Source organism: Maniola hyperantus, chromosome 2 (genome assembly GCF_902806685.2).
Source record: "Maniola hyperantus chromosome 2, iAphHyp1.2, whole genome shotgun sequence".
In the NCBI taxonomy this organism is placed as follows: domain Eukaryota; kingdom Metazoa; phylum Arthropoda; class Insecta; order Lepidoptera; family Nymphalidae; genus Maniola; species Maniola hyperantus.
The window spans coordinates 17,037,001-17,059,921 of record NC_048537.1 but is presented as its reverse complement, the minus strand read 5'-3'; the positions used below and the strand labels follow the sequence as shown (position 1 = coordinate 17,059,921).

Below are 22,921 nucleotides of genomic sequence, written 5' to 3'. Positions count from 1 at the left end.
AGAGAGTCAATTCAGATAATTTAAACAAAGACTTCACATGTATAGAATATGTATAAATAGAGGATTGTATATAAATAGAAAAATATTTACAATACAAAATATTGAAGATCACCGACAATAAAACCTGAAGAAAACACATAAAAGTAGAGGCGAAAATATAATAAAGCTGAAATATTATTAACACATTTTGCAATATTTACAGCAGTAATAGTAGGTAGTTGAAAAATAAAATAACTTACCAATTGCTTACCTACACATAATTTTTTTACATCTGTATGTTGTGTGATGTTGGAATGTGTAAATACGTACCATTTAGCTGCCAGAGAATTTAATACTCTATGTTAAGTACATAAAAAGCTTAATTGGCGTGCACGCAGGAGCTCTTATAAGATAGAATTTACCTTAGTTATGCGGTCGTTGTAGCTAACATCTTCGAAGGAGTGGAACCCGAGTATTAGTATGCCAGAAGGAAATGTTATTACGCATGCGTGCTAAAACAAACATACGGCAGAACATTAATTAAATCATAATGGCGTTGTCATTTAATAGTTATTTGATATTTTCTTCTGATAAATGCTAATGTTGGCAAAGTGTTTGAGAATTCAGTTATTAAAGAATTATTATTTGATTTCGTATGAGAAGAAAATAACAGATCAAGTAAGACATAATATAACAGCAATTTTTCTAGTAGATATAGAATAGCACGAAAAAGTTGTTAATATTCTTGACGCACACAGAGTAGCGTTACTGTAATAGTCAATATCAGCCGCGCGCATCATACTCCGTCTCATAATAGATTTGATTACTTGATTATTACCTTTTTCCTCTTCTTCATTTAGAATATCATCTAATATGCTTCTTTCTCTTTGGCTTCGTCTCAATAGTTCTTCAATATCACCACTCCCTTCTTCATCAACGCTAAATAAACCAGTACTCGATTTTTTCTTACGCTCTAATGTTGTTTCAGCTGTATCTTTTGTTATACTATCGAAATTTTTTATTGGGCTTAAAACTAGTTCTTCTATAATACGGTTCCTAATATTATCTATCTTAATCTCAACGTTTTTAAATTCGTTTTCGTCAAATTCCTTCGATATATGTATGAGTTTTTCTGTGATATCATTCTCGTACACCTTCTGACTCTTCTCCTTCAAAATAACCGATTCTTCATCACCTTTGTCCGTAAAATAGTCTTCTTTGAAAGATGATTGCCGCACGTAGGAATCCTTGCTGAAAAACTTTTTTGTGTCGTCTATATCGAACAGGGATTTTGATAGGTCTTCGATCGAAATTTCCCGTGAAAGTGGCTCGTTTTGCCAACTCATTTCATCCTCAGAAACAGATTTGATTGATATTGTTCTATTGCCGACCTGTCTACCATGTCTTGAGTCAGCATCAGAATCAGTTTGTGGTTCCTCTATTATGCCATAAGTTCCTCTTCTGATATGATCCGGTATTGTGTAATAACCCAATTCGGTCAGATAATAACTATGACTTGCTATTTCTTCAACTTCTAGTGAAGTTGTGTGCGGTTTGTTTGGTTTAACAATCTTTTTATCATATTCGTCATCGTCATCATAATAAACTGCACTTGAAGTCATTTTGTGTATAGTGCGCGTTTCGGCTGGACCTACCAGTTAAAATATTATTATATCGAAGTTTTGAAGTAGTTGTACAACATAAGATGGTATTAATGCATGCAATGAAAATTGCGTTAAATTTTATAAATTCCTTTAATCAAAGTAGCAATTTCGTATGAAAGTTAAAGTTTTCCTGATAATGAAGTTAAGAACCGGGAAGAGAAGGCGCAAAGCTTTATACTGACCTGTAATAATAGCACCGTGCGAGAGACTGCTGCTTACTTTCGACACAATTATTGAACCATCATCGCCCGACTTGAACGTTGTTACTGTTTCGATAACTCGGCCTAAACATAACAAATCACACTTGGTTTGTTAAAAAACACAAGGGCATGCGACATTATGAATACGTGAGTGTGCGGCCTAGAAGCTGTTTGCTGATTATGAAGCATGAAGCGTATTTTTACCTTCTGTGTCAGCACTCAACGGTTCTTCGCTAACCGACTGTTTTTTGACAGACTTCCGTTTTGATGATTTCAGGGAATCATCAATGGGGACCTCTTTTATTACTTCGGGTTCAGAAACTCCTTTTTTACTTTTTCGTTTTTCTGAATTTACTTCTTCCACAATAGGCTTTTTGCTCTGCTCGTTTTGATTATCATCCCATATTGATTTTGTTTCACTAATTTCAGGTTCTGTAACTGATTTTCTAGCCTTTCTAGGAGAAGATTCGACATCACCTATTTTAACCGATTTTGGCTTTTCATCTTCCGTTACATCATCCCAGAACGACTTTTGTTCTACATTTTCTGGTTCTGTGAAAGATTTCTGAGATTTTACTGGAGCTGGTTTATCTATTTCTTTGACTGACGCCGATTTAGATTTTGTATCTATTTCATCTACAACAGACTTTTGTTTAACAAATTCAGGTTCTGATTTTTCTTTTACAGGTGTTTTTAGAGCACCACGATCTGTCGTATTATTTATTTGTGGTTGTTTTGACTCCTCTACATCATCCCAAAATGACTTCTCTTCTACCTTTTCAGGCTCTGTGACAGATTTTTGAGATTTCAATGGGGCTAGCCTTTTGGAATCATCTAGTTTGGCTGTTTTTAGCTTTTCACTCTCTCCTTTATCATCCCAGAAAGATTTTTCTTCTACCACTTCAGGCTCGGTAACAGATTTTTGAGATTTCAATGGTACTGGCTTCTTAGTCTCATCTGGTTTAGCCGATTTGGGCTTTTCATCTTCTATGTCGTCCCAGAAAGACTTTTCTTCTTTTATTTCAGGCTCAGTAACAGATTTTTGAGATTTCAATGGTATCGGTTTCTCAGAATTATCTACTTTGACTGCTTTTGGTTTTTCATCATCTCCTTTATCATCCCAGAAAGACTTTTCTTCTGCCACTTCAGGCTCGGTAACAGACTTTTGAGATTTCAGTGGTACTGGCTTTTTACTCTCATCTAGTTTAGCTGATTTTGGCTTTTCATCTTCTGCTATGTCATCCCAGAAGGACTTTTCTTCAGCCACTTCAGGATCGGTAACAGATTTTAGAGATTTTAATGGCACTGGCTTTTTAGTCTCGTCTATTTTAGTCAATTTTGGCTTTTCATCTTCTGCTGTGTCATCCCAGAAAGATTTTTCTTCTATCACTTCAGGCTCAGTAACAGATTTTTGAGATTTCAACGGTGTTGGTTTCTTAGAACTATCTAGTTTGACTGCTTTTGGTTTTTCGTTCTCTTCTTTATCATCCCAGAAGGACTTTTCTTCAGCCACTTCAGGCTCGGTAACAGATTTTTGAGATTTCAATGGCTTTTCAGTTTCGTCTAGTTTAGCGGATTTTGGTTTTTCATCTTCTGCTATGTCATCCCAGAAGGACTTTTCTTCTATCACTTCAGGCTCAGTTAAAGATTTTTGAGATTTAAGTGGAACTGGTTTCTCTATCTCTTCAAATGATACCGCTTTGGAAACTGTTTCATCAACGATAGATTTTTGTTTGACTAGTTCTGTCTTTCCTCTCTTAGCGGTTTTTTTAGCCTGAATATCTGCTGTGTCATCTACTTGTATTTTTTTCGGTTCATCTGTTTCATCCCAGAACGACTTTTCTTCTATTACTTCAGGTTCAGAGATAGATTTTCTAGATTTGGATGGAGGAGGTTTGTCAACTTCGTCCAATGATATGGATTTGGATTTCGCATCTGTTTCATCCTTGAAGGATTTTTCTTCGATCTTTTCTTTCTTTAACTTCTTTGCAGTTTTCTTTGTTCCCTCGTCTACGACATCATCTATTTGTTGTTTTTTAACTTTGCTTTCCGCTTCCAGTTCACTTTCAACGACACTTTCTTGTCTGAACCGCGAATGAACTTCTTTTGCTATTAAACACAATGAAAATATGGTAACAATAAGTATGGTCACATGGTAACAAATAATATTATTGACATAAATGTCAGGATAGGGTGGAGTGCGGAAATGTTTGATGCAAAATGTTTACGTGTGTGCAAACAACAGCATTCATGTCCAGTGAATGCTTCGATGGATTAAAACTACTGCTACTTTTCTATTCAAAAGACATCGTAGTAGGTAACGTGACAAATAAAAACGTGCAATGTAATAGTTATCTACTCTTATATTAGACTATATTATTTGCAACTACTACTGTACCTCTGTGGTCAAATTCTTGGTGCTTTGACTCCACAGTCAGATCATGTATGTTTGGATGACTACGTGATACTTTACCATTGTTTGGTGTGTTATGTAATTGTGTTTAACATAGCTGGAACCGCGATGCCAATTGAATCCAACATAGAGACTTATCAATTGCATAAAAAACATACTACTTATGTATTTTAATTTTTCGGTTCGTATTAAAGTCATATTCGTCAGTCTACTAAACTTGAAAACTACTAAAATTATAAAATATTTAAGGTAACATAATATAACTACTATCATAACCTCATTTCTGCATAAATTATGTTATTTCATATGTGCATATATATGTGGATCATGTGAGATAGCACACCTATTTTTTGTACTACCCCCATTTCAACCTTTTTCTTAAGTAGCTTCAAATACTTTAGTATTTTTATTTTGTCTATGTTGGTCTGGAAGACAGTTTTGTAATATTTTGTATCGAAATACTTACTGTGCACTGTGACGGTGCTCTTGGAAGAGACGCTGCCCATCTCGTTTTCAGCACGGACCTCGTATTCTCCACCATCCTCTTCCTTTATCAGTGTTACTGTGAGGTGGTAGTTCTCAAGCCTATAAAATAAAGTCATACTTAGTTATGATACAAATTGAGAGGTTTTGTTATATATTTTGTTTATCGCTGACACAAAGATTTATGTCTACATATTATATAAAAGGAAAAGGACTGACTGACTGATGGACCTATCAGCGCACAGTTCAAACTGCTGAATGGATCGGGCTGAAAGGCATGTAGCTATTACGATGTAAACATCCGCTAAGACAATATGATTTTTGAAAATTCAACTCCTCCTCCTATTTGAAATGTGTGTAATCCACGCTGATGAAGTCTCGAGCATAAGCTAGTTTTAGTACAAATTGGGCTAAAATGATTATTCTGTTTTATTCTGATGTGTCCCGATGTTAGATCAAGGTCTCCCTTTCAATTTTCAGTCTTTCAGACAGGCCGATGCAATTGAATTAGCTGCACCAGCGCTGCAGCGACGCCTCAGTAGGTGTGCCTTGTTTTTATCTTCAGGGTGTTGCAATTCGCAACCGTTACCCATTTCTTCGTTGGACATACTTGACTTTGATGATGAAAAACAAGTGTGGACAAAAAATTACTTTAATTTAAAATGAATAATTACAAAAGGTACTCAAAATACCTCTGAGTGTCCCTTTCGATCTTGATTCTGGCATCAGTGGTGACTTCCTGGCCGTCTTTGTACCACTTGATTCTGGGCTCCGGACAGCCTTCCACTTCGACTTCCAGCTTCAGAGTTTGTCCAACGTCCACGGACATGTCTATCAGACTCTTGGTGATGCGAGGTTTTCCTGAGAAACAAGAGAATTATGGATATTAGTACACAAGTAATTTTGAATCGTCAATTGCATCTACCACTGGTTCGGAATGCCTTTCCTACCGAGAAGAACCAGCAAGAAACTCGGTGGTTTTCCTTAAAATACTGACTCTGGGTAAATATCGGGAACATGCTGGTCATAAGATGTTCACTTTGAAGATTATCATAATCTAATAATGTAGACTAGAATCTCGATACGATTGATTGTCGATTAATGTCTTTTGGATAATCAAAAATATAGATGTCAAAAAATTTTGAGAAATAGTACCTAACATATCGACCTTTTGAAAAAACAAAAATATTTAACGGAGGCTAACTTGTGGGTATGGAAAGGTTTCATTGGCGAACATTGACGTGAAGTAATGACCATTACTTACGGTTAACAGTGAAGGTGGCCTGACATGAGTCCTGTCCCATCTCGTTGGACACTTTACACGTGTATTGTCCGGACAGCTCTGACGTCACCTCCTTCAGGACCAGCTTGTGACTGCTGCCGTTATCCACGCGAGTGTACACTGACTTCTTTTCCGTTATCTCCACATCGCCGAGGTACCTGGATGAAAGAGTTCATTAGAGTAGGAAAAAGAACTTTAAGGTCAAGATCGGATAACTTTTCAATAAAACAATAAGTCTTTATTTTCGTTCGAAAGGGGAATCTTTCCTCATCGTAGGCAACTAATAGATCAAACGCTTTCTCCTAGAATAACTGCCATGTTCAAATCAAGACAGTCAAGGCGGTTAGATACCTACTTATCCGATCCGAGTCCATTAAAATACGTTCCGAAGTAGTCAAAAAACTCTCGACTCTAGTATCATAAGGTCGGATGTGTACTTCCGACCAAACTCACTTTTTTACATGAAGGTAATGAGCATTTCGGGCTCTTTCTGCCAAGCTGACACCAGTATTTCTATCTCTTTTCGTTGCAAAGATAAATACATGCATAATGTCGTATCTGAACACATTCTAAAAATTTGGAGAACCATAATTATATTTTTTGACATGCGTATGTATGCACCAAAGCAATGGATAAAAATGATAGATGTATTTTGAGTTCGACCATTATGCTACGAAATTAGTTTATTTGTAATACTAGCTGGTACTGCAGTTACGCACTTCTGCTTCTAAAATATGTAATAATTTTGTTAGGTAAAATCACAACAGATGTTATGCTTCGAATTTTTTGTATTAATATTTGGACTGTGAATCATTTAAGACTTTTTGCCTTGTAATATAAATAATTTTGCAATAAAATTCATGGAAGTAAGTTGAAATAAAGCTTTTTGTTTGTGACTACATTAAAGTTGATGTGATTAATAGGTAAGAGATCCATCCTATTTCACCAAAATTTTGGACTAAACTGCGGGAAAAAAGTAAAGAGCCAGAATAAAGCTGAAGACATTTTGAAAATGTAGACTAGAAAATCTTTTAGGACCACGAAAATCACACCATGGAAATCTAAACATATATTATAATAATACCCCACTAAGCAAAAAACCGTGCATTTATGATATGAATCATAGTTCAAATCATCAGTTCAAAAATTTATTGCCCTAGTTTTTAAGGTAGCCTTAAAAAATTAGAGTACCTAATCAATTTTTTTCTTCTTTACCCATCTTATAATCGACCGAATTTGATATTAATCGAGAGCAGAAATTATAAGGCACCTAAAATATGTGATGATAGTGATTCTAACGAAACATACCTAATTATAGGAAGCTTTAGATTATGTTAATTTAAATATAAATGTAGTATAAATTAATTTATTAATTAAACAACTAATAAAAGTGAAAGTAAAAAATAAAAATACTTAACTAAAACACGAAAGAAACAGTTTAAAATAGTATCTGTGAAAAAGAACAGTCGAAACAGAAGCAATGGAATTTTCAAGAAAGCAGAAAGTATTTTTTTTATTACAAAAGTGGCAATGCCGGATTTGACTAACAGTAAATCCTTATACCTGCGTAGTTTCTGCACCTTAAAAACGATTCATGATGCTACCAGCAGTGTTGCTACTTTAATGTGGTCTGAAAACATCAGCTGCAGCGGAAGGAATAAAACAGTATCTTGTCTTATTTCATTAATCTACTAGAGAAGAAACAAAGTATTCTCGAAATTGTTGAAGAATTGACTTTGTGGTCTGATAATTGTGTCGGTCATAATCGGAGCATGATAATCGTTATGGCTTACTTATGATTACTATAAGGATTACCACACTAAAAAGTGATAAATCACAAGCTTTATGCTAAAATGCAACATGTATCTACGTGGAGTAAGATGTAATCCATGCACAAATAGAAAAAAAGGGAACAGCTGAAAACAATGCAGATTACTAAACTAAGAGATTGGTCACAGTTTACAAGAACATGCGAAGGAAACAAAACTTTTTGATAAGTTTGATTTGGCACTACAACATATTTTTAAAGACCACATCCCTTTACAAAGGTGATATATCAGGACCGTTTGTTATATAAAAAAAAATAAGAACGGCGGGGATTTTCAGATTTTAATATATTACCTGGCTACAACTAACGCAATAATGCTGGGTGTTATTATTTTATAAAAACTACTTTAAAGAAGACTTTTTTGTATTTCATTAGTATGTTATAGGTACATATAAACTTAAAATTCTTCCCCGCTTTTGCCCAATATACGACATAATGAGAAACCATTATCCACTGTAAAATATAACCAACTTTTGCAGTAGGTACCTGCTGACCTCCATTCTTACTTTACGTACCTAATCATTATAAGGAAAATCAGGCTATATATAATTCAAAAAAAAATGTTTGGCCCACTGTAGGTTTCTAATTACTTTGTAATTTTTTTGCAATTTTTGGCCGTTGTTTTTAATTAATGGGCTTTATTTGTGAATTTGTAAATTTTATTTTCATTCATTCAGAAGTCACAAGGTTTACACGGATGCAATGGTTAGACTATCGGGCGAATGCAATTATTGTTTCAGATCTAACTAATCAGTTTCAGAAAAATCAGATAGGTACATTGTTGCTATCTCACAAAACTCCTAAATGATTTTTGTGAGATAACTACTGTGATCTTTTGTCCGAATATTACTTATGTATGATCAGTTAAGACGTATTATGAAATATTAAGTAATAGATCCGACTTTTATTTCAAATTTGTAATAGTAAAAATTGCAGCCATAAAGTCGGTTTACAACTTATGCACACAATTTTTTAGCACAGTTACGAATATTACCAGCATAAAGTCGCATATCGTCCATTTTGAAGAAATTGTGAGTTTATATTTTATTTATTAATGATAAAGTATTTCTAGTAATGGTTAATGATAGGTACAGTTAAGTGTTAAATATTACAAAAACAACTGAAATTGTATCTCTAGTAGTTTAGAAATTATGACCCGATTTCCCTAGCATTTTTGTTTTGGCTCTCCTGAAAAGTAGCAAAAATCCACATCCGACCTTATGATACTAGAGTCGAGTTACTATTTGTATGGTAGCTTATATGACGTAGATATTATGTTTTATATCCGTATTTTCACGGAATCAGATCAGATGAGAGCGTGATCGCTCTCATGGAAAAGAAAATTTCAACTTTCCGACGGTTCACGAGATATGGCCTGCTGACAGATAGACGGACGGAACGGCTGGACATGGACAGCGGAGGGTTAGTAATAGGATCCCGTTAGCATCCTTCGGGTACGGAAACCTAAAAACTGAATCTGATTTCTTTGTACAGTTTGTTAATAAGTTACCATTTGACGTCGGGCGTTGGGAAGGCATCGACGTCGACGGCGAACTCAACGTTGACATCGCCCTCGGCCGCCGTGGTGTCCTGTAGGCGATTTGTGAACTGCGGCGCGCACCGCACGTTCAGCAGACAAGAGTCACTTGATGAACCGTGCACGTTGCGGATCTGAACAGAGGAAATAGAAAACAGTCACCTTTTTGCACTGGAACTTTCTATAATGGCACCATTCGAATATCAGGACGCTTTCTAAAATAAAAGAAAACTTTAAATACTACTGACTCAATACAAAACATTGCGGTCCCAGCCTTTCATATCCCTGCATCGTCTTCTTCAATGGTGAAAGTCGTAGTCCCACACTGAGCATCTTCTTCGCGATTGCCCTCCTTTTGCCCGTTACGAGTACCATCTTAAGGTTTCTAGGATTTCTACGGACGCGATAGAAGTTGATTATCACCGTGAACCATATGTAGTTCACAAGTGGACTACCAAGCAATAGCTGTGCCTATAAAAAGTACGTTGTCGAAATTCATGGATACATACGAACTGATTTATGCCTGCTCGTTTCGTTAGGATATGAAACACCTTTCCGGCATCAGATTTCTCCTCCACTTTTAATAAATTGTATCTTCAAGTCAAGAGCGAATAGGCATCTTCTAGGCAAGTGCGCTCCATTTTAGGCTGCATCATTACCTGTCAGTAGGTTTGATTGCAGCCAAGCACTAGTCTATAAATGAAAAAAAAACCAGATAGATTCTTCTTCTTCTCAATCATTCAATCTTGGCAGTGTAATCGTGGCTATGAATTCTTCACTGCTGCTCGTGCGATCTCTCTCCAGCGAGTTCTATTTGCGGCATTATGTGTAAACGCGGATCCAGCGTTGTGGGCACGATGGGCATGCCCACAACCGTAATAGACTTGTGACGTCACACTTTCACGGTCTATTCAGGTCAATCGGCTGACGATATTGATTATATCCAATGCCTTAATAAAATAAAATAAAAAACCACTCTGCCGGTCAGCGTAACTACCGCAGAGAGAACTTTTTCTACTCTTCGCAGAGTATAATCTTTGTTGCTTGCCTCAATGGCATAGAAAAGATTGCCCGGGCTAGCTCTCCTAAATATAAACAAAGATGTGAACCTGGATAATATTATGTAAAAATGCATTAAGCGATCATGAGTGAATTTATACTCCGACTCAGACTGGCCGATTTTCGGGTGGCTGTGCCCACAAACTTTTTTGAGCGCTGTCTCCTCTCTCTGTCTCTGATTTTGTGCACACACGGAAACAGGCGTGTTTGTTGCAGACCAGATAGATACCTCGCAGGAATACTCTCCAGAGTCAGCGCGAGCGGCCGACGTGACGACAAGAGAATGCGCCGAACCTGATGTCGTTATCTTCACGGCGGACGACTCCTTCAGCTCCGTCTTGTTCTTGTACCTGAAATAGTATTACAAATTGGCTATAACTGTCATATTGATATTTTATGGCGTGGTTCGTCACCCTTCTTCAGGGGTTCTGAGGTTCAATTCATGTGTACAGTGTATACTAACCAAGTAACAGTGGGCGCAGGATCGGCCTCGGTTTGAACTTCGAAGGTGACGGTCTCCTTCTCATTGCACACCTTGTCCGCACCAAGCTTCTTGATGATCTTAGGCGGTGACGTCACATGCCACTGCCAGAAGTCGGAACACTGGTTGACTTCGTTCCTGCATAAAAATAAGATGGAATGAAGATGGTTAAAATGGTGTGTGAAAAGTCATTTCGTACGGACTTTACACGTAGTAGCTGATGAAAATGATATGAAATGATATAAATGAAAGCTCGCCTTATCTAATTACTATACAAATTATGCCCGCGTGGACTGGTGCCAAGAACACTGGCTGCATTTCCGCGCTGGACAGCCAGGCTGATCCTTTGCGCAAAAAATGCGTCAGCCCTTCTATCAGCAGATGAGGCTAATAAAGTTTTTTGCATTAAGAGTCCATGGCCCCAGCTGGTCTTCACGGCAAACAAAACAAAAATGAAATAAAGATAAGTACTAACTTGGCAACAACAGAGTAGGAGCCAGTATCAGTGAGCTTGGCTCCCTTGATGATGATCTTGTATATCTCCTCGCTCTCCTTAACAATGGTGATGCGCTCTGAGGACTTGATCTCTACGCCGTCCTTGTAGAAGCTCACATCAGGCGAGGGGCTGCCTTCGATTTCGATTGTCACTTCATGGGTAGAATCGACCTAAAAATTAAATGTACCATGTCTTTCAAACTATTTCATAGAAGTTTTAGGAAGTGAATAATTTCTTCCACCTAGCGATAGCTTCCAAGACTGGTATGGTAAAATTATATTTCAAGATTTTGCCTACGATCTCACTTGAGTTATTGCAGTTTTATTAAATCCATACTCTTAATCATTTTCTATGTAGCATCATACTGTAAAGTTTACTGGTGCCTGTTGCCACGCACCAGAGCCAATTTACAAACTTCTGAATTGATGCAGCGGGAAATCTGAATACTTATAAAACCTCAGCGGTCGCCACAGCGCTAAGAATGCTGTGAGATTTTCAAATGTAATATATTTTTCATCCCATCAGACCAGACCCATCTGACCAGACCAGAGACGATTTAGAAGTTATAAATTCCCAAATTGCCCCTACCGGAAATCGAATCCAGGACTTCCCATTTATAAGACCACAGCGCTCACCACTGCGCCAGGGAGGTTGTCATATTGACTTCATCATTATCAACTGATAGACTTCCACTGCTGGACATATGTCTTTTGTAGGGACTTCCACATGCCATGGTCTTGTCTGAATCCAGCGGCTACCTTCGACTCGTCTGATGTCATCCGTCCTCCTAGTACGTTGCGTCTTCCGGTGCGAGGTCGCCATTCCAGCACCTTGGACCGCAACGTCTATCGGTTTTACGAACTATATTGACTTCAATACCTTCAAATCTCAATACTCACCATACAGGTCTGGTTCTCGATCTTCTTCTTGATCTTGGGCGCCTGTTTGACCACGAGGTTCATGGTGGTGGTGTCTTCACCGAGGTCGTTAGATGCAATCACGTGGTACTCGCCCGCGTCCGCGGTGGTTACGTTCTTGATCACTAGCGACATGTTCTCATCGTCTTCGAATAGGAACCTGGGGAGCAGGGACTTCACTTGTACAAACGTGTTGAAATAATGTAACAATAGTGTGAAGGCTGCATACAACTCTGTTGTTTATGAGATATACTGTCTATGACAATACATCTCTTTGTTTTTTCTTTTTGTAAGTTAAACTGCAGGAAAAGATCCTGATGAAATTTATGTAGGTATAACGGGAGGATAAGTATATACTCCCGTTATACCTACCTAAATTTTTTAGTTCAATAGGAAAACGAATTCCAAACAGGCGTCTATTTCTAGATTACTTATACAAATATAAACGTGTGTATTGCACACATTGGCCTAGATTTGGAGCCTGAACAGTCTTCGGCCAGAATTTCGTATGCCTTAAGACTGCGAGGTTTTATCTTCACTACTGTTGGGATGTATTGGGGAGTGGTGTATTGAGACAGTTAATTATACACTTGGAACCTTTGGAACAGAGTTTACTTGTGAGCGCGTGTTCACTCAACGGCCGGTTGGTTGGGACTGACTACCCAGTACTCGTTCTGCTTTAGCTACCGAGTAATGCTTAGTCAGCCCCTACAAGACTACTTATCGGTAACACTTACTTGTGTCTAGCATCAGCTTCCACCACCTTGCCCTCGTGCTTGAACACCACATTGGGCTTGGGGTAGCCCTTGCAGACCAGCTCCAACATGGCTGAGCCCCCACACGATACGATAGCTTCCTTGTGCTCGATCACTAACTCTGGCTTCTGGGGCTCACGGTGCAAGTAGTTTACAGCTCCTGTTGAACAAGCATCATCATTATGATCAACCCATTGCTGGTTCACTACTCAGCACAGGTCTCCTCTCAGAAGGAGAAGGGTCCATAGTCATCCACGCTAGCTAAGTGCGGATTGGTGTGATAACAGTCAAGCGCATGCCTATTTAGTCAAAATATCGAAGAACTTTTCGACCTAGTTCCTCCTTCACCTTTCTATTATCGTACTGCAAGGCATCACCAAGGTCTGCACCCGTACGTATTCGAAATTCCACGGATACGTACGAAGCGTATAAATTAAAAAAAAAAAACGAAAACCCCGAAAGCGTTGCAAGACTTCATTTTAATATGCTTTTACTACGTGCGACTTTTTCTATCTCATATAAAGAAGTTAATTTTATCAATAGCCTAGAAACGGGAGAAGATCCGTACCTTGGACAGTGAGCTCCGCAGAGCAGGATATGTTCCCAGTGCTGGTTTTGGCCACGCAAGTGTAAAGGCCGGCGTCCTCCGGCTTCACGTGCTGGAACACCAGCGCCAGCGAGTCCTCATCGTCACCCAGTAACACCTGAGCATAAGAACGGGAGAATAAACATGTAATATTCTTCTTCTTCTTTTTTTAATATATGACTTTTTTCAGTGCCATAATTAGCACAATGCACTTTGCCAATCTCAAGTAGCTTGAAGGAGACACATAGGAGATTGGTCGGTAAAAATGTGCAGTTAAAAATATAACGTCGTGTTCACATCTTAAATGAAGTCCAGTTCCAAGGGGCACTTGAAAGGTTTTTTTTTTGTAAAAAATAGCGAGAAAATGAGAAGGTGAGTTACCTGTTAAGTGATTACTGCCGCCTATAAACATTTGCAGTATTTTTTATTTTTTTTATTTTTTATTTAATTTATTATTGAATAACCCCACGTTGAAATCTAATAGGAAAACTGTTGTAGGGAGTTTGTCCCACAGTTTGCATGTGCGTAGAAAAATGATAGAGCAAACCGCGGGCGCTCGAGGTGAACCAGGCTTTCAGGTGGTGGGGTAAAATTTGCTTACGATGGTGTGCGGTGCGGTTGTGAAAAAGGAGAGTGGATTAAGGTCATACAACTCCTCAGAACACTCCCCGTTACAAAAGTAACTACTAATGAAGGTAAATCTAAATTAAAATAAAAAGTTTCCAAAACGCTTGGAATGTTTAAAAGAGAAAAGCGGCACTTAGCGCCCAAGAACAGGCAGACTATAAAGCGCAAGTCCGACCATATCATATTTACCTTAGGGTACATAGCACCCCAGAATTGAATTCTAGGGATCGGATTCATATGAAGTGGTAGACAATCCCAAACTAACCAGCTTGTTTTTTTAATGTCACAGCATTAGACAGTTTAAATAGTTTTAACTAGGCAATTGAAATGAGCCCAAAATGTGGTCCCAGGGTTTATCAAAGGTTTACTAACCTTGAATCTCTCTTCAGGGTCGAAGTCTGCCCCATCTTTCTTCCAAGTGAAGGCTGCTTTCTCACCTTTGGCCAAAAGCCCTTCTCCACCCGGCAGCAGCTCGCCGAATATGTTCTTATCATCTGGATCGGACATACTTTAATACTTCTTGAACCTGTTTATTGAATCCGCAATATTGGTTAACTGCCTTTCCATAGAGATGGGCGTGAATACATAAATCGAGGGTGTATTCGAGCACCAAAAGTATAACTTAATCTTAATAGCTTAGGTGTAAGTTCAATGAACTCTATCAAAGATGAACTAAGCTATGAAAACGGAGCTATGCTATTTTGCAACGTATTGCACAACTCCGATGGAAAAGCAGCCTTATTTGTAATGTTACAAGTTTAAGTTGCTGGTGGCAGTTCGAGAAACTAATAGCTGAATATTGACAATTCACTCAGTATTTAAGATCACTGTAAATATTAAGCATTTATTGACAATTTACTCAGTATTTATCATCACTGTGAATATTAAGTATTTATTGACAACTCACTTTCACTTAGTATCTAAGATCACTGTAAATATTAAGGATTAATTGACGTTTTAGGTACGTTTAAATAAAAAACAGTAATTCCAATTAAAAATGTCAAATATAAAAAAATTTGGAGGGTGGATATAATATTTAATTAAAATGTGATAAATGCTCAATAACCACTAACAAAGCTAAGCTAAATTTAACTATGTTTGACTTGACTCATATTATCACAACAAGGTTTGCTGTAATAATCTCAACTAATAACACTCTACGCTCGAACGAATGTAGAGTATGGAAAGGAATTGTTGAACAAAGCTAACATTATGTAGCTTAGCATTGTTTGTAGAGATATCGAACATTACACTGTAGGAGAGCACAAAGTTATAACAGGTTTAGCAAAAAAATGTGAGTTCAAATTTAACGTAAATAAGTATGATGTAATGCACGTAGCAAAGATTTCTAATCTAAACACAGCCACTTTAAATTATACTTGTAACACTATAAATTAAATAGTTTCTTGCAATACAGCTAGTTTAAGTCCTTGTTTCGGCTGGTGAATTAAAAAAAATTACGACACAGTCACATCACGAACAATTTTCATTTGGTACAAGCTGTTACATATTATTATACTTTTAGATAGCCCTTGGCACGCACAATAAGGTCATTGTATCTCTGCTGATCTATTATTAATTTGTTGTCTAGTCTGTGGGATCTATTGTCTTTACTGTTTAATAGATCTGGATCGAATAGTGCTCTGGTATCTGCTATGATAGAGCCATGTCATTTCTAGTGTTACAAGATACTGTTCAATCGCATTCAGTTCTTTCTGCTCATTCTATTGTACAGAGTAAGTGGCATATCTCATTTCTAAGGCGAGACTATGCTATGCTTAGAGAGTGTTAGGTATATGTTGGTAATGGTCAGTTTAGTGAAAATCATCAATGAGGTAACATCCTTAGTGTAGCTAATACCTATAGCTTTTATCTTTTATCGTTATCGTTAAGAACTCATGTCAAATTTACGAAATCTATGTTATAGGGGCATGTTCATGTTTTAGTCAATCCCCAAAGGCTCATTACTTTATTAGTGAAGCTTTTAAAATGAGATTTTCTGGCAATTTGTAATACAGAGGTTATAAAAATGATCCGTCAGGTCTATTAGCGATTAATTTTCTAATAGATACAAATTATCAGTAAAAATGATAAATTTTCTGTGACACTCAGATTTAAGTTTTGCGCAGTAACCTCAAACATTCTACCAATTTTAAAGGAATTTGTGTTAATAGGTAATTACAATTTGGCATTAAAATTGAGTATAATTTTAGCGGCAATTATAGGTGGCTCGCAAATCTCGACTATATCAAAAACAAACTTTGGATCATGTCCAACTTTCTTTGCGATAAATGTGTTACAAGATATGTATGTCAGTCGTAAATTTTGCAAGACTAGGAATATCGGACATACTTCATCTATCGAAAATTAAATTTTAGAAAACCTTGAGTTCGTAACCCAGATTTATAATTAAAGTAGGATAAGTTTACTAATTTTTGTAAATTGCTCTTGGAGGTTGACGAGAAATCAGATCTTGGTATTAAATTTTACATAGGTAGCTTATATTTTTAACATCTTGTTTTCGGAAGGTACTATTAATAAAATCAGTTTTAGAGTCTTTAAACCGTTTTGTCTGTGGATAAAATTCAGTGGCTACATACTGGACGCTAAAATACTTTTGGGTTAGTAATGAACGTAAGTACCTTTACGGTAACGGTATGTTTAAAATTTGCTGTGCAATTTGAAAAAACGTGACTTACCGACAACAGTGACCTTGGCTTCTGACACCACATCGCCGTAGATGTTCATAGCATTGCAGGAGTAGACGCCGGCGTCCTCCGCGCAGACGTCCGCGATCACCAACTCGTAGCAACCTCGGTCAGCTCTGGTGCGCACTATGGACAGGCGCTCTCCGTCCGAAGTTGTGATTTCTTTACCATCACGGTAGCTGGTGACAAAATAAACATTCAGAATCTATACCTATATATAAAAGCAAAATACCACTCACTCGCTGACTAATCACGAAATCTCAGAAATTTTAAAGTTTACAAACTTGAAATTTGGAAGGTAGGTTCTTTCTAGGACGTAGGTGTCAGCTAATAACCGGTTTTGAGGAATTCCTCCGCTAAGGAGGTGAACACAGGACTTATATATCCGTACCGTAAACTAAGATTGAGTGAGTAACTAAATGAGGACTTTTGTAGCGGAAAGTTTTTTTCTTTCTTTTCTAATCTCATGGGAAATAAGAACACTTTCGCAGAAGAAGTCGCGGGTAACTGCTATTAAAATTAAAAGTGCTATACTCACAATTTGACTTCAGGGTTAGGATTGCCCTTGACCTTGATCATGAAGCGTAGATAGGTGTTGAGGAGGATCTCAGTGTCTTTCAGAGCGACTAAGAAGTATGGTGCGTTTAATGCGTTCTTTCGTTTCCTCTCTTCTGTTGTCACTATAATTATGCCAATAAACTAGATTAATTTAAAAACTTAAGAGTAATGGGCATAATAGACTCTGATCATTTTCAAAATTTCCCAAAATGTTTGAACGCTTAGGAGGTACCTATATAACATCTTAACTGACTTTCTTGCTGAATGTTGCAAGATTGTTTGATAGAATCAGGATTTTAAAAAAATATCATACCTACCTGTTGAGAGATTCTATAATATATTATACCGATTACTTTAAGAGGTTTTGTGGAAGTTTACTTAAAAATTTACACAGAATAATTAAAAATAAATTCCTACAACTTTGAAAATATTAACGGAAAATTAGGAAATTATAAAATGTTCAGAGTTTATATTTTATCAATATAGTTATTCCAAAAGTACGTCACATTTCATGCAGCCAAATAAATTGTTTCTAAACATACGAGAGACAGTTACAGGAAAATTACAGATGGAGAAGAGAGATAAGACAGTCCTACGTGTTATACGCTTTAAAATGACTTGATCCATGAAATTGCCGGCGCCATGCGGTATTGTGATACATTATAATATTTTTTTGTAAAATTCTGTGATGACAAATTGATTTTGGAGAAACTTATTTTATTTTAATAAAAGGAGATGGACAAAAATTGTGTGGACGCGTGCCCCAGAATGTACAGAGATGATATATGTGCCATTTAATAGTAAAAATCTTCTATTTTAAGAAAAAAAATTCGCATGTTGTTTTGCACTCGTGGCATTAAGTTTGTGATAGGCATAGTTCAGCCTGGGGTAAATTTTGTCCTTCTCGTTTAAATAATGGTTTTGATGATTTTTCCTACTTTGTCTGAATTTCTTAACACATAGGTATTTAGTTGCAGTATTCCTTTTTGCAAATGAAGATGTATTTATTTTGAAAATGTATTCAACGAAATCAATTTGTCAAACAATAGTATCTGAGAAGAAGAGAGAAAGAACTTACACTCGTAGACAGATAATTGTGCGGTGCAATGTGCATTTCCTTTTACATTCTCAGCGATCGCTGTGTACGTTCCAGAATCATCTTCTCTGCAATGCATCACTTGAAGACGGTAGGTTCCATCGTTTACCATCATGTTCACACGGTCCATTAGACGATCGTTGAAAGGCTTGTTATCCTTAAGCCACGTCACTTGAATCTCATCAGGGCACTCCTCGCAGGCAACCTCGAAGATTGCATTTTCACCCGCTGGGAATCCAAAGTTATGTTACGCGAAAAAATCGTACGGGTATTTGACCAAACATTCTTTTTTATGCTTTTAAGTACCTAATTTCATTTAGTTTTATACTTTTGTTATTAGTAACATTTTAATTTAGTTGTCTTTAACGTTTTCTTTTGTCGAATGTCCGTACGATTTCTTAAAACATTTAAAAGCGCGTGTTAGCACAATGTGTTGTGTAAGTTAGTGTAACTAAGAAGCGTATGTACAAGCTCTCTAAGTGTCTATGGAGTGTTATTGGAGTTCTACTGTACTATTGTGTTTTTAACTTACGCTCAATATCCTGGCCTTCCAGAGTCTTCGTGAAAATTGGTTTGCCATCAGATTCCGATCTGGTAATAGTTTTCGTGGATTCATACTCCCCTGTAACGGATCCGTTGGAAAGGATGGATTTTTTAGAAAATTTGCTTTCAGATGCTTCTTTATTCTTTGAACTATATTTTAATTCCATTTTGGATTCCCCATTAATGTTACCATCGAAATTTGTTCCGACATTAACTTTTGTGGAGCGATTTTCAACTTTAGCGCTATCCGTAATAGAATTACGTCCATATTTGGAGGCAATACTGTCGATTTTGCTCGTAGTATCGACTTCGCTGCCGTCATAGCTGGTTTGAACGGTGTATTTAGAGGATCGTCCTTCAGTTTTTGTCTCGTTAGAGCCAAGACCATATTTGGATGCAATACTGTCTAGTTTACTGCTAGTTTCCAAAGAATCGCCATCGTAACTAGCTTCAACGCTGTACTTAGAAGAACGACCTTCTATTTGCACTTCAGAGTTCGATCCAATTCCATACTTGGACGCGATGCTACCACGTTTAGTGGTGCTGCCAGAATTACCATCGTAACTACTTTCAACACTATGCTTAGAAGATCTTCCTGAAATTTGAGTTTCAGAACCCAAACCATATTTGGATGCAATACTGTCTAGTTTACTGCTAGTTTCCAAAGAATCGCCATCGTAACTAGCTTCAACGCTGTACTTAGAAGAACGACCTTCTATTTGCACTTCAGAGTTTGATCCAATTCCATACTTGGACGCGATGCTACCACGTTTAGTGGTGCTGCCAGAATTACCATCGTTACTACTTTCAACACTATGCTTAGAAGATCTTCCTGAAATTTGAGTTTCAGATCCCAAACCATATTTGGATGCAATACTGTCCAATTTACTTTCACTGGCTAGAGATGATTCAATAGCATATTTGGAACCTTCTTTGCTTTCGTAGCTCGATTCGATTCCGTACTTAGAGCCTCCTTCGGTTCTGCTCGATGTTGAGTATTTAGACTCATATCGGGAAGCGGCAGCACCTTCAAGAGCACCTCCAGATTCATAGCGAGAGCTTTCTATGCGAGATCCACTTTCACGGCGACCGATGGATGAAATACCAGTGCTATCGTATGTAGAGGATGATTCATAGCGGCCACCCGATGATAGTTTACGACTGCTGCTGGAATACTCTCCAGAAAGCCGCGAACTGCGGCTATATCTCGACATCTCTCCCTCTGCGTTATCTTCTGTGGTTTCAGTTTGACTTTCTTCCAAAACTCTCTCTTCTGATACTCCGGTGTTTACAGTTTGATCGCTGCTTGCAACTGCCTGTGAAGATTTTTCTGCAGGTTGGTTGTTGACTTTTTCTTCTTCTAAAACTTTTTTAGTAACTGAAAGTTCTTCAGTAGCTTTTTCTGTAGTTTCAAGTTTCTTTGATTTTACACTTTTACGAGTTGAAGCTGTACTTTCACTTGTGTTTTCAGATTCTTTTATACTATTTTCTACTGTCTTTGCTTTTGTTTTGCTAATAAGTGATTCTTCAATACCAGATCCTCCGTTTGATGGGGAAGTATTTTCAGGAGTGGGATTAACGTTTTCTTTATTTTCTGTACCAGGCTTCTGAGTTTCTAAAAGTTCTGACTTTTTAGGAGATGTAACTTTGCTGTTATTTTTAGATTTTTTGACAGACTCTTTTCGAGCTACAGAGCTTTTTGCAGAACTATCTAAAGTAGCCTCTAAAGTACTAGCTTCAGTTTTAGTTTCTTCTTTTTCTGTACTAATTTGTTGTTGAACAAGTTCAGATTTGTTTTCTACTAATACTTCAGTTTGAATTGCAGACTTTTCAACATTTCCTGATTGTTCAACGGATGTTTTAGATGTTCGTCGACTGTAAGAAACAGATTCCTGACTTTGTGGTGTTTCTTCAACTTTTGCTTCCTGTTCTAACTGTGACTGTTCAATAGATGATTTTTCAAACACTAAATTAGCTTTTTGTTGAGATGAAGAAATCAAAGATTCACTGTTTAGCTCCTCTGACTTCACTTCAATACGTGTTTTCGATACTTTTTCTTTTTTAACTATTTCAGCTGTATCGGATTGTTCGATAGATGTGCTTTGAACTGATATTGATGATGAGATTCCTTGTTGAATTTCAACCTGGGACACAGCAGTTTCAGAAGCTTGAACGACTATCTGTTGACTTACTTGTGACTGAGAAGTGACTGATTCTACTTCGCTAACTTGTGTCACAAATGATTTAGTTTCCAAATCAGTTGTGACTTCACTCGCAGCGCTAATAGAATTTTGAGTCTCTTGAACTTGGCTGATTGATACTTCTGTTACTTCAGTTTTAGAGATTTTGCTTGCAACTTCACTTTCAACGGATGTCTTTCTTTTCGTTTTAGATACATGCGAAGATTCGTCTCCTGCTAAAACATCAGTAACTTTTTCGACAACTTCTTCGACTCGCGATTTCTTCTCTTGTCTCTCTTCGACCTGATTGTCTTCCGATGGTTCTCTTTTTCTTTTCTCCTCTGATGGTTCAGGAGATTCTTCTTTTGGTGGTGATAATACTTGAAGATCGTCTGCTGCGTGTTCTGCTAGGGCGACTGAAATACAAAAAAAAGATGTTATTTTGAGATTATATAGTTTTCCCTAATAAGTACACCATGAAAATAGGAAGAAGTTTTAGTTTAGTTTTAGAAGTAGAATGATGGACTTCAAATGATGTACTACACAATTATGTAAAGGTAAGATAGTAGTGTAAACTTATATACCTAAATCAGTGGCGTAGAGTCTGATCTCCCTTAGCCAAGCAGTCTTGGCTGACTCCTTAGTCGCTTTGAGAGTGATGATAAGAGGAGGATCTTTCTTATGGAGCTCAAATTTTGTTGTACCTGGCACATCCAAGAGTTCTACCTCCGGGAGCTGAAAAATAACAATTAAAATTACAAAATCTTTTTTACTGTGCATTTTTCTGTCATTATTATTAAGATTAAGATCCTAGATTATTTGAAGAGAGGTGTTTATTCTCCGTCTTGTTTCCAAAGTCCAAAGTAAACTAGTCAATGATTATCAACTGGCCGAGCTTGCAGATATTACCGCGGTAATTTTCCATGCTTTCAATGAAAAGGTTCTGATGGTACCACAAAAAGCCATGCATCAAGGAAATAAAGTACAATTCTAAATCTTACCTTAACGATGTATTGGAGTACAAAGACTGATCGACCATCACCAACGTTCACAACTTCGCAGATCAAGAGCCTAGCTTTGAAGAGGAAGAGGTATTTATTCTTCGGCTTGTCTCCAAAGTCGACAGTGAACCAGTCGTGGGTGAGCAAGCGACCGAGTTTGTAGATGTTACCGCGGTAACCTTCGATGCTGTCGATGAAGAGGTTGTTGGTTGCTCGGTTGGGGACTCCGAGGAATAGTTCGAGAGCCTTTTGGAGGTCGGTGCAGTCGTCACCAAGGCGCTTCGAATATTTTACCAACTCCTGAAAAGTAAAACAAGGTAAAATTGTAATAAAATACTTTTATTTTTAAACGACCTAAACATGAAGACATAATGTTATAATCGGTAATCTTACAACTGCCAGAATTAATTATTCCACTCAGAATTAATTCCAGCACTGATAATTTTTGATTTTACTTTGTAGCCTTGCAGTGGTGGTGGCATAGTTTCGGTTAACTTGCTAACAAAAAACTTGAGATTTATTTATTTT

The 22,921-nt window shown here is 37.3% G+C and overlaps 1 protein-coding gene across 6 annotated transcripts in view; it reads right to left on the bottom strand.

Annotated features, from left to right (window-relative positions):
* Positions 1-22,921, bottom strand: part of Obsc (Obscurin) — a 70,352-nt gene that overhangs the window by 24,555 nt on the left and 22,876 nt on the right. For 2 of the 6 annotated variants that reach the window (XM_069506734.1, XM_069506730.1), the window contains exons 5-24: positions 22,394-22,693; positions 21,977-22,127; positions 19,202-21,808; positions 18,652-18,897; positions 17,554-17,695; positions 17,007-17,194; positions 14,680-14,801; positions 13,663-13,798; positions 13,077-13,254; positions 12,322-12,499; positions 11,402-11,592; positions 10,909-11,064; positions 10,675-10,795; positions 9,360-9,520; positions 6,004-6,179; positions 5,432-5,600; positions 4,723-4,841; positions 2,048-3,952; positions 1,826-1,927; positions 818-1,630 (exon numbers count right to left, since the gene is read on the bottom strand). In XM_069506734.1, coding sequence (XP_069362835.1) covers positions 818-1,630; positions 1,826-1,927; positions 2,048-3,952; positions 4,723-4,841; positions 5,432-5,600; positions 6,004-6,179; positions 9,360-9,520; positions 10,675-10,795; positions 10,909-11,064; positions 11,402-11,592; positions 12,322-12,499; positions 13,077-13,254; positions 13,663-13,798; positions 14,680-14,801; positions 17,007-17,194; positions 17,554-17,695; positions 18,652-18,897; positions 19,202-21,808; positions 21,977-22,127; positions 22,394-22,693 — 8,161 coding nt within the window. The remainder of the gene's footprint in view (positions 1-817; positions 1,631-1,825; positions 1,928-2,047; positions 3,953-4,722; positions 4,842-5,431; positions 5,601-6,003; positions 6,180-9,359; positions 9,521-10,674; positions 10,796-10,908; positions 11,065-11,401; positions 11,593-12,321; positions 12,500-13,076; positions 13,255-13,662; positions 13,799-14,679; positions 14,802-17,006; positions 17,195-17,553; positions 17,696-18,651; positions 18,898-19,201; positions 21,809-21,976; positions 22,128-22,393; positions 22,694-22,921) is intronic. The other 4 variants (XM_034975009.2, XM_069506735.1, XM_069506736.1 and 1 more) reach the window with 4 other exon arrangements.